The 12459-nt window shown below is 42.7% G+C and overlaps 1 protein-coding gene across 1 annotated transcript in view; it reads left to right on the top strand.

Annotated features, from left to right (window-relative positions):
* Positions 1-12221, top strand: part of GREM2 (gremlin 2, DAN family BMP antagonist) — a 104877-nt gene extending 92656 nt beyond the window's left edge. The window contains exon 2 of the mRNA XM_012738324.2: positions 11702-12221. Within this exon, the coding sequence (XP_012593778.1) occupies positions 11703-12209 (507 nt within the window). The 5' untranslated portion in view covers position 11702 and the 3' untranslated portion in view covers positions 12210-12221. The remainder of the gene's footprint in view (positions 1-11701) is intronic.
* The last annotated feature ends 238 nt before the right edge of the window (positions 12222-12459 follow it).

The following is a 12459-nucleotide window of genomic DNA, read 5'->3' as shown; positions in this document are numbered from 1 at the left end:
GTGCTGGCTGTTACAGGCTCATAAATGGAGAATGCTTTTGGTATTGGTTTTCGTTTTTAATATGGTTTCAACACTTTTTCTTCACTTTTTCCATAACTCCACATACACTGGCATGTTTTAAGTCTCCTGGTTTTCTCTGATTATGTTTGTTTTCCTTGGTCGAGAGCCTTGAATTTGCCCTCTAATTTGTCTGAATTCTACATCAGTTGTCAATAGGAGCTAACTTGAAAAAGGTAGGGTGCATAAGACTTAACACCAACTGAAGCGGACTTCTTGTTTCAATTAAATTACTTAATATGGGACTTTCCTGTCCTCTGTGGACCCATTAGCCGACAGAGTGTTTTGAAAAACTGTCAGGAAAGAGAGGTTGCAGAATTCAAGAAGTGAGTGAGTGAACAGGAGAGGAATGAAGTCTGAGGTCTTTCTTCATAACATTTACATGTGGACATAAAATTTTTATGTATCAGAGAATTCAAGAATGACTTATTCTTCTTGCCCAGCGTCATTAATGTAATTCTCATGCTTGCAAATAATGATATAATATAATAATGTACTTTAATATGCTTCAGTGGACTGTTCTCCCAACATTTTTAGTTCTAAATCTATGACCTCTCACGAACTTTTTAATTGACATCTAAAATTTGCAGTGGCTATATTATTTAAAAAATATTCCAAACCGGATGTTTTAAAATAAAATGGTTACAAGATATTTTAATGTCTCCAGAGGAATCTAAATACCATAGCTATTTTATGCCCACTGTTGTACATTTTTTAAAAAAATGTAGAAATACTCCTTTAAAGGACATTTTACATTATATCCTTTTCTCTTTAAATTCATATTTCACTCTAGTTCCAACTACAGAAGTTTTTCCTAGTAGGTTTTATACTTTTATTTCTCATCATTCTTTACTATGACAAAAAGTGCGCATGTAAGTTTTAATTTGAATTCTGTGTTCAGCTTTAAATGTTTCCTGTGGACTGATTACTCATTAGAGTGAACAATGGTATTTGATCAAAAGAGGATAAGTGTGTTACAAAGTTGGCAAATCATTATTAAACACAAAAAAGGTAAATTTCAATTTTTTTCTCTCTTAAAAAGATGCCCTGTGCATGGAGGTATTTTATTGTTGTTTATGCTTTATAGAGGAATACTACTTATTCCTAGAAAGAGGCAGGGTTTAGCAGAAATTCTTTACTCTGTGTGTGTATATGATTACATAATATACACAATATATTATATTAATATATTTTATAAAGTAAGATATAATTACATATGTAATATATACTAAGGAAATGTATTCACATAAATAAATTTTAATAGAAATATGTCTTCTTTTTTCTTTGTTTCTTTTTTTTTCAGAGATAGGATCTCAATCTGTCTCCCACACCAAAGTGCAGTGGTTTGATAATAGCTCACTGTAACCTTGAACTCCTGGGCTGAAACCATGCTGCTGCCTCAGCCACCCAAATAGCTAGGACTACAGGTGTGTGCCATCACATCTGACTTTTTTTTTTTTTTTATAGAGACAGGGGTCTCACTATGTTGCCAGGTTAGTCTTGAACTCCTGGCCTCAAGCAATCTTCCCACCTTGACTTTCCAAAGCACTGGGATTATAGGCATAGAAATGTGTTTTGCTAACAGCAGTGTCTTGATTTCTTAAAATCCTTCAAACTTACATGTGAAAAATCACATAGTGATCATTGATGATATATTACCTGTGAATGTAATTAGATTCTTTTTCAACTTTGATTTAAAGCAAATTATTGGAAACGACTTGCAAGAAGATTTATTTATTAGTCATTTACTTCTTAGTGAGGATGACAATGCTTAGAATTGTCCCTTTGCTTGGCACCCTAGAGCCTTTGTTGTATGGCCCCAGAGGGCCATACACCCCAGTAAGAGTGGGCGGGATGGGAGCTGTCCCTCTCTTTTGTCAAGTGAAAGAAGAGAACACCAAATGAGGCAGGAAGGGAGAACCTGTTTGTCCCATGGGAGGCACCTTCTCAAGCATATCTCTTGGAAGAGAAGGAACAACAGAGGTTGAGGGTTTATACGCTGATTCCTCTAAAACTACCCTTGAACACAGACCCCTTGGAAAGCATGTCTATAACCCCCAGGATTAGAGTACTCTAGTTTGAGGACCATATACCACAGAGAATTGCCGGACTGGTTAAGATGAGAGATCGTAAAGAACATTGGGTTGGTGGTTGAAGGAATAAAGAGGAATAGACAACACGGAGAAATAGAAGGAAGATAAGGACCTGCAAAAATTATTACCATTGAATCATAGGCAATGGTTTGTTTGATTTTTTTCAAATGTTCCATTTTTAATCCTTATGTTTACTTCTGATTTTGAGCCTAGAGGCGTATTAAATTATTATGATGAAAGGCTCACACCTACTGAAAACATCACACCTACTGAAAAGTTCACCCAGTTTTATGCTCTTATTGATAGTTTTGAAAAATTAAAAAAAAAAAATCACATCTCTACCAGTGTAGGTAAAACGTATTCAATCATCCAGTCTTTTGTTCATTCCTACCTTAATAAACATTCAAAACTATTCTCTAGACCCACCATAAATTACTTTAAACAAAGATTAAATACCTGTGTCTTCCAATTTCTGACGTCACAGTAGGGAGCAAATGTGCAGACAATGGTTACACAGTGTCTACTGGCTATACCAAGGCAGTCAGGTATGACGATGGCAAAAGTGAAGAGAGGAGAAAACATGCAGGTTTCACAAAGGAAATAGCATTTGAATGAAACCTAAATGGCTAACGGTGGTCAGAGAAACAACATTTCAGGCAGAAGAAATAGCTGTTTGGAGGTAGAGAGCAGCCTTGTGTGTGGTGGGACACATCATTTTGTACGTTTCAAGCATAAGATGTAAAGTGAAGATGAGAAGAGAGAGGGGACCAAGATCCCAGAAGGCCTGTGCATCATGGCGAAGGCTTTGAACTTGGAAGTGATGGGAAATCTCTGAAAAGTTTAATGTAAAGGAATAACATAGACAGATTTGCACAATAGAACTTCACTCTGATGAGAGTCTGGAAGGTGGATCTGAGAGTTTGGCTGGGGAGGCAGAGAGGCTAGTGAGGAGACTGTCATATAGTCAGGTGTTAAGGACCTAAACCAAAGTAGTAACAGTGGGATTTAAAAATAAGGCAGAGATTGGACGCGGCGGCTCATTCCTATAATCCTAGCACTCTGGGAAGCCGAGGCGAAAGGATCACTTGAGGTCAGGAGTTCAAGACCAGCCTGAGCGGGAGTGAGACTCCGTGTCTAACAAAATAAAATAGAAAATAAAATGAGCCAGGTGTGGTGGTGTGTGACTGTAGTCTCAGCTACTCAGGAGGCTGAGGCTAAGGCAGGAGGATGGCTTAAGCCCAGGAGTTTGAGGTTGCTGTGAGCTATCATGACGCCACCACTCTAGCCCGGGTGACAGAGCAAAACTATGTCTCAAAAAGAAAAAAAAAAAAAAATGAGGCAGGGAAGACAATGAGGTCTTGTTGATGGATTTAATATGTGAGAAGATAAGCTAGGATACTCTCCAGTAACTAAACAAAAGAGATTTAAATGCTAATGAGTTTAACTCACAAACATGAAGTCCAGGGGTAAGCAGTTCCAGGAATGCTTAGCTCAATGGCTTAACAACATACTCAAGAACCCAGTTGCTTTCCATCTGGGCTTCTACCCTGCAAAGATTTGACTTTCATCCCGTGTGTCCACCCTGGTGGAAGCTGCCATAGCCTCCGTCATCCAATCCTTGCATAACCACAATCAAAACCAGAACAGCCATTTCTCCTGGGATGTCTCTTCTTATCAGGGGATAAAACCATTTCCCATGAGATTGCACCTTATACCACAGTTGCAAGGTTGCCCATGCTTAAATCAATCACTCATAAAAAGAGTAAGATAACCAATTGGGTTGGACCAACCAACTTTCAACTCCATGGTGTATAGACAAGTCTATGAAGAACTTGAAATTCAACAGCTGAACAAAACTGTGGTTCTGTTAGAAAGGAAAAATGGGACATTGACCCTCAGGTAATAGATTAAGAGTCTGCCTGAACTCTCAGCTTTCTGGCCTACGTGAAAGGATAAATGTTGTGCTATTCACTGAGACAGGATCCGTCAGAGAAGGCGTAGATGTGTGGAAAACCATGACGAGATTGGGAACATACAGAATTTGGGGTGCCTGCAGGACGTTTGGGGAATGTTTGCTAGGCAGTTGAGTATAGAGTCTAGGAGTCATGAGCACAGTGCTGGTAGTTGAAGTCATAGGCGTGAATGAAATTCTTGGTAGAAATACGAGGAATGAGAAGACAGGGTTATGGGAAATCTTTGAGGAAGACCAATCTTTAAGAGGAGAACAGAGAAAGAAAAATCAAGAAAAGAGACTGAAAGACTGAGGCGAAAGATGAAAAAGATACTTTCTCTTGAATTCTAGAAGAACAAAGGGATTATAGTGCATAGTTTTCTCAGACTTTATCGCGTGCTTTGCCACCATTCCTGTGAACTTTCACACAACAAGAATAACGGAGTAGCTGGGAGTAAGAGTGAATGGAAAAAATTGATGGGGTACGTGAGCAGGATGTTTTTGATTTTGCTCAAAGCATTTTAGACAGGGCATCACTAATCTGTCTATCATATATACATGGACAAAAAATCAATTCCTGGTCCCGGGGAAGGGGAAGCCTGCTATTGTAGCTTTCTTCGAACACACAGTGCTGTCCTAGGAGGGTGGAAGAAGGATTGAGGAGTGCAGAATCACTGCAGTATGACTGGTCACTCAGGCAACAGCCTAAAATCTTTATTTGAAAAAAAAAAATGTAAGTACTGCCTAATGGCTGCAGAGAACAATGTCAGTGGCTATAAAATCTTTAATGGGTGGCTCATAATTTCTTCCTTCCTTTCACATAAAACTCATGGTCCTTTTTGCTCAGAGAGTTCTTGGATTATGACTTGATTTCAGTGCCACATTCCTCATGACAGTCACACAAGACAGCGGGTGGCAAGTGCCATTAACACCATTTTACATGGGGGAACCAGGAGAAGGCTGGGATGAGTCACACAGGGTCACAGCATGGGCAGCTCAGCGCCCAGAAACCACGTTCTCCCTCCAATCCCCAAGTGTCTGTGACCTAGAGAGAAACGACCCATGTGCGGGTAAACTCACGGCTGCCAAAGACCTTTCCCATCCCTTTCCTTCTTTAATTTAATGCCTTGCCACAGTCTTGCCTCAGTGTTATAGTTCCTATCCTGAATTTATCCCAACAGTTCCTTCAAAGATTTAGAACTTGGATTATAAATTCCCTAATGATACACTAGCTACCCAGAAGTCAAAGTAAGTCATGATAGTATCATTTCTTCTTTGGTGGAAAACCTTGTTTTTTTTTAAAAAAAAATAATATAGTTTTTTCCAGGTGAAATTAAGCTTCTCCTGGAACAAAAGGATAGTCAATGTTCCATTCAGAAAATGGCACTTGGAAAAGTAAATGAAACCATTTGGATTTCAAACTTCTGGGTCCTATGGATGCCCTGATCTTTCTGCTTTGAAATTGTGAGCCACTCCCTATTCTTTTCATGACAGTTCAGAAGATTTATAGTTAGAACTTCTTATTTCTCCTTTCCTAATATTTTAATTTCTCTCATTTGGAATAAGTTGCAATCATTCCTTTTCAGTCACGTGACCACTGCATTTGAGCTTAATGTGTAGCCCCGAATAATCAGAGAGATGTGAATTAAGATAATCATGAGATGCCATTTCAAATTTTTCAGATAGACAGAGGGTAATAAATCTAGTAACACCGAGTGTTAGCAAGTATGTGCTGTAGCAGGGACTCGCACATTACCCAGGGCAGAGGAGACTGGTACAGCACTTGGAAAGCAACTTGGCAAAACTTAGCCAAGCTCAAGTTGTACAGATCCCGTGACCCAGCATTTTCACTTGTTGGTGTTTCATCTAGAAAAACTCTTAACAGTCGGACATAAATCAACACATACAAAAATATTCAGTGCAGGTCTATTAGCAATAGTGAAAAAGTAGAAGGAACCCAACTGTTGCTCAGGAAGATGAGTGAACTGTGCTTTCATATGCAGCCGTAGAGAGTTAGAGACTCCTTCTACAGATATGCACATGCAGAAGATCTCAAACATATTAGTTTTGAGGGGAAAAAGTTACAAAAGAAGAGTGTGGTACTGTTTATGTAAAGATTAATTACACACATAGACACATACCCTCATATGTAAAACATACACAGTGAAAACGTCAACAGGGATGATATAGACTGATTTTAGGGACTGGTCATCTCACAGAGGGTATGAGAAGCGATGATGAGAGAATGACACTTTAATACTATCTGCGTTATTTTTTTTCAAAATCGAAAGATCGCAAATCAAAAATGAGAAATATCAATGCTGTTTTCATCTTGGCGTTGAGTACATAGGGTTTGTTATATTCTCTGTCTTGCTCTATGTTTGAAATATTTCATAGTTATAAATGTTAAAATTGAAAGCTACTTTTTCTGACAAAAGAGCCCAATGGTAAAGGGAAGGCAACAACTGAATCAGATAGAGAAAGTCTGGAGCAGGACTTGGCAATGTTTTTCTGTAAAAGGCCAGAAAGTCAGTATTTTAGACTGTAAGCGATATGGTCAATGTCTCCACTACTCACTCACTCTGCATCTGTGACAAGGCAGCCTTAGACAGAACAGAAATGCATGGGCGTGGCTGTGTTCCAATGCAACTTTATTTACAAAAACAAACCTCAGCTTGGTTTGGTCCGTGGGCCATAGTTTGTCTCAGTTCACAGTTTCTGGAGGTAAGTGGCTTCAACAGACAAGCCATCTTAGGCTCTGAGGGTGATCCTGGGGCCAGGGAACATCCACATCTTTTTCTAGAAAGTTAGTTGGGCAGCTAGACCATCACCATCCCAGCCTAAGAACCTAAGTCATCAATGCAGTACCTTTAGTAGTGGAGGCTGTGGCAGTATTCAAACTCATAAAAATAATCTCTGAAGTTTAACATTGTTGGGGATTTTGCTTTGGAGGTTTCTGTTTGGTTTTGAGTCTTTTTTCACTTTGGTGGTGACAGCAAGTTTATCCCAGGTGTGCCTATCAAGATTCAGCCCTGGGAGCTTCCCTTCAACCTTCCAAGCATGTCCTAGAATTCTTAGGTCATAGAAAATGTCTCACCCCTATCCCAATCCCTATTCCTCCACAGCCCTGTGCTGCCTTGATCTGACTTCTGGAACTCAAAAAGGTCACTCTGGGAGTGAGTTCATCAGCTTAGCTGTACCCTTGGCCTTTGGTGGCTTGCATTCACCTATCAGGAAGGATGACTCAGCACTGCCGTAGCCTTTCCTAGAAATCAGGAAGCTTCCTTGCTCAAGCTCCCATTGGGAGAACCCTCTTCAGGTCTTGACAGTGCTAAGGAGGGACTGATAGAAGGGTTCTGGGATTCTTTAGCTGCCTGAGTACTAGATCGCTTTGCTTTAGCTGCCTAGGTACTAGATCGCTTGGGCCTCTGCAGCCCCTCTTCTGGTATCTACAATGGCCAGGCCCCAGGGCGTTCACTTAAGAGAAAAATACTTCCACCGCCTCTGTCTCTGCACAGCCAGCTTTGGCCAACCCAGTCTGCTTAGGCCATCAGCATTTACAGTCCTGGCACCCCTTGCAAATTGACAACATCGCCGGGCCAGAAGGATGGTTAATAAAACCAAGAGGATTTATTTATGAGTTTCTTCTGATAGAAGCCAACGACAAGATGTGAGAGTAAAATGAAGTATCCTCGTGCTGTCGTTACTGGCAGTTGTGACAACATTCCTGAGAGGTTAGTTGTACGCCAACCATTTTTCTGAGCAGCAAAGTGATTCAGGACAGAGCAGGACTCTGAAGTGCTAAATCCAGGTCCTGGGGGGGCCGTGACATAGGCACACAGGGATGGCTGGTGAACTGAAGACTGAGGCATGCACGTTCTCTCCCCCGGGGAGCCCTACGCCACCAAGGGCCAGCAGAGGAGGAGCCGTTGGCTCCATTGCTTTTGTGCCCTGAAGAAAAGAGGCTACAGCCTCACAGTCACCAGGGCAAAACACCTCTTGCCTATTTACCTGCTTTGACACTGAGATGGCACGTTACTCTTGCTAGGTGTGAAGGAGGAAAGAAATGAGATAGAGGAAAGAGAGGAGAACCTCATTTGGCCCCAGTCATCTGGATTTCAGCAGCCTCCCTTCCCTTTCCTGAAAATTGGAGGCTTGCTTTTCCTCTTAGGTTCCTGGGAGACACAACTTTTAAAGGTGATGTTTTGCAAACTTTGAAAGCGTTCAAGGAACGCGTGTTGTTAAACCACCACCACATCTGCTACTGTCGACTCTGAGAGCTTTTGTCGCAAATCGGTCTGAACATGTTCTCTCTGACGACACAGCGGACCGTTGAGTGGAAGCACGCAGTTCCGAGCCCGTCCACCCCGCATGCGAAGCTGTTCCTGGAACCAGGATTTGAGGGCCCGGCTGACTCTGTCAATCTTTCCTGGCTGGGACTCTGTGCAAACTCTTGGTTGTGTTTACTCAGAATGTTAATAATTTCGGAAATTATTAAAATGGAACCAAAATACTTTCTTTTTAAGAGGCCACTGAGATCACAAATCATTCCGCAGATATAACAAGCTGTGTACGCTGAGCGAGTCCAAAGCTCGACACTTGCTGCGAGCCAGCTGGATGCGTGGCCGTTTTCATGTGACACTTCATGTGTGGAACTAAGGAGGCGTGAGAGAAGCCCTTTAAAAATGAGGCCTCAAAAGTGCAATAATTGTGTTGGACAAAATGTTTTCACAAAAAAACTTTCTTTCTGTCTCCACCCCCCCCCAATTGCCCATTGTCATTGTTGTCATCTCCGTGACCTAACTCCTATGCTTTCGCCAGTGTCACCACCCTAAGGAATCCCATTTGGATTTTAAGGGACTCATTTAGTTGTCACTTTCTATGTTCTTACTGTTCCCTCTCTGGGCAGAACCAATGCTTTTTCCTTTGTATCCTCACTATCACATTGGGGCCATTGGTGCTCATCAAAATCACCTGAGGCAATTCTTAAAAACACAGATCTCAAATCTTACCCCAAACCTTCTGATTCAGAATGCTTTTGGGTGGAGGGGGCCCTGGAATCTGCCTTCTAAAGCACTGCAGGTGAGTCAGATGTTGGTGGTGGCAGGATCACTACCGTGCGGACCTAGGCCATTGCTCCTATATGCCTTTGTCCCACGTGGTCATTTGCATGCCTCTCCCTAGCTTCCTAATTACAAGCTTGTTGAAGGCAGTGAAGCCCGTGGCATCCATATTTTCATTTATCGAGTACCTACTATGTACCGGGCTCTTTTCTGAGGACAGGGAGCATAACAGTGAACAAAATTGGTAGGCCCTCTCTCTTGGACCTCACATTCCAGGAAGGGAAGTCAGACAATAAAAAGTAAATAAATAAGATCACTAAATACTATTTGATTAGATGATAAGTACCAAGGAGAAAAAGCAGAAAAGAAGGGGATGGTTTATTCTAGGATGGTGAGGGAGGTGCACACTAAGCCTTAGCTCAGGAGGTGATAATTGAGCAAAGAGTTGAAGACTGTTGAGAGAGAAGGCCAAGAGGACATCTGGGGGAAAAGCAAGTGGAAGGCACTGGAGCAGAAGAATGCCAAGCACAGTCTAGAAACAGACAGGTGGTCAGTGTGGCTGAGACAGAGTGAGCAAGTGGGAGAAAGTAGGGGGCTAGGAGATAAGTGTGGGGGAATAGATGTTGGATGGGCTCATCTGACCCTGTAAGAACATGGCCTTTGTCTATGGCATGCACAAAGCCTGTCTTACTCCAGAATAAATACCCCATAAATGAAGGGATCATCTCTGAGGGCACATGCAAAGGCCTTGCGGCTTAGACCTAGACCAATAACAGTGACACAGAAAAATAAGTTTAGCATATAGATATTTTAACATAAATATTTTTAGCCAAGAGGCAGCAGTACTCACCCACAACTCAGATTTCAGAGCCTGGATGCCTGGATTCAAGTATTTTGCATACGACTGACTATGTGATCTTGGAAATCTCTCATTGCCAAGATCACATAGCCACCCCTCATCTATAAAATGCAAAAAATAGTAGTACCTACTTCATAGAACTCTGATAATTAAATCAGTTTAGACATGAAGGGAAACTGTAAGGCTGTCTGATATGCTCTTATCAGATTGCTCTTATTGATTGCTATGAGAATCAATAAATATTTGCTATTAACATTAGCTTGGATAAATTTAAGACATTTATTAACAATTTGAGGAATTTAACATGCTTAATATTAAATTTTAGTCATTGTCTATACTATGGACTGATAAATATAATATAACTAATATTCATTATTATAACCATATAATGATATAGAGATTATTGTTGCATGTCCATTTTAGGGGGTGCACGTAAAAGGAATGGGAGTTTATTCAGTTCTGTAAGTGGTAAAATACACAGAGAGGAGTGAATAAACATGAAGATGACACTAATGACAACAGCTATGTTGGGGTTACAGCTGTGAAATGAGATGGGTGTCATCTCTATTGCTGGGTATTAGTGTTCCTTGAGGCTACTGAAGAAACTATACAAACTAAAAGTGTGAATTAAACTTTGAAGTCCATCTTTCCCTTTAGTCACACTTTGGTTTTCCTCCTATAAGACACATTTCAGACAGATTGAGAATCACTTCTCTGTGATTCCCATTCCTATTGAATTTGTGTCATAGTGTATTAATACAAAGACTGAAAAAATAATACCTTCTTGTAGGCAAGCTTTGTACTGGCATCAGACACTTTCAATGCAACCTGGAAGATTGCTTTGCTCACTACTAGGAATTGGTTTCCACCATGAGATTCTAATTTAGACTCGTTTGAATGACTTGAATATCTGTGTGCAGATGTCCAATGCTAAATGTTATATATTATTTATAAGTAATGATAAGCAGAGATGCAACATTTTTCCTAGTCTATGTCCATTTCTAACTTTAATACTCATTTTTAAGAAACTTGTGAACCATACCCACCTTCCTTCTACTTTTTACTTATTAATTTTTCTAATCATATCCATGTCTAGTGGTTAATTTTGATGGCTCCAGAGGTAGATCCCTGGCTTCAAATCCTGGGCCATTGCTCAGTGTTTGTGTGATCTTGGGGGCAAATAATCTCTGAGGGCCTCTGTTTCTTTCATTGTAAAAGTAAGGATAATAATACCACCTCCGATTTCAGGCTGTTTTTAGGATCAAATGAAACATATATCACTTAGGACATACTAAAACACAGTAAATGTTAAGTATTAACTATTATTGGTACTTCTGCAAACTGGCTTGAGCCTATCTCTTGATAGCATTTGCTTTGCAATTCTGTGATTGTTCAACACGTGTTTGTTTCCTACCTGTATTGTAAATTGCTTGCTGACCCTTTTGTCCCTCTCCTTGCCTTCGGGGTACCCCATCATCTGGGGTACCATCCAGAGCAGTACACAAGTGTACTATCAAATCACTGGCCTCCACCTGCCCCTGGGCAACCCGCAGTCAGCCACGCCCCCACCTGTCACTTCTCGAAATAAAACAACTGTGCAGCACTAACAGGCGAACGGGGGATAGCGCACTGCATCGGCCTTCCCAACCAACCCCTCTCACTCTTCCTCTCCTTGCAGGATGTTCCGGAGGCTTTCCCTGTCCTTGTTCCTGGTGGCCGTGCTGGTGAGGGTGGCGGAGGCCCGGAAGAACCGGCCGGCGGGCGCCATCCCCTCGCCCTACAAGGACGGCAGCAGCAACAACTCGGAGAGATGGCAGCACCAGATCAAGGAGGTGCTGGCCTCCAGCCAGGAGGCGCTGGTGGTCACCGAGCGCAAGTACCTCAAGAGTGACTGGTGCAAGACGCAGCCGCTGCGGCAGACGGTGAGCGAGGAGGGCTGCCGCAGCCGCACCATCCTCAACCGCTTCTGCTACGGCCAGTGCAACTCCTTCTACATCCCGCGGCACGTGAAGAAGGAGGAGGAGTCCTTCCAGTCCTGCGCCTTCTGCAAGCCCCAGCGCGTCACCTCCGTCCTCGTGGAGCTCGAGTGCCCCGGCCTGGACCCGCCCTTCCGACTCAAAAAAATCCAGAAGGTGAAGCAGTGCCGGTGCATGTCCGTGAACCTGAGCGACTCGGACAAGCAGTGAGCGCGGGGCGCAGCTCCGCACCGCACGCGCCCGGCCGCTGGGTCGCGCCACCGCCGCCGCCGCCCGTCCCCGAGCCCGCACGCGCGCTGCCTGGCGCCCCACCCCCGGCGGCAAGCACGTCTCCTGGGGCTGACGGTGTCCTTGTCCGGAGCGGGGGCCCACCGCCAGTGGAGCTTTGCTGGTGCGTCCCCGACCGCCCCCGGGCCCCGCCAGTGACTCCGGCCCGCAAGAAAAGGCTGGAAAGCCGCCA

This window comes from Microcebus murinus, chromosome 19 (genome assembly GCF_040939455.1).
Source record: "Microcebus murinus isolate Inina chromosome 19, M.murinus_Inina_mat1.0, whole genome shotgun sequence".
Lineage (NCBI taxonomy): Eukaryota > Metazoa > Chordata > Mammalia > Primates > Cheirogaleidae > Microcebus > Microcebus murinus.
The sequence above is the reverse complement of the archived record's forward strand: the minus strand, read 5'-3'. Positions and strand labels throughout refer to the sequence as shown.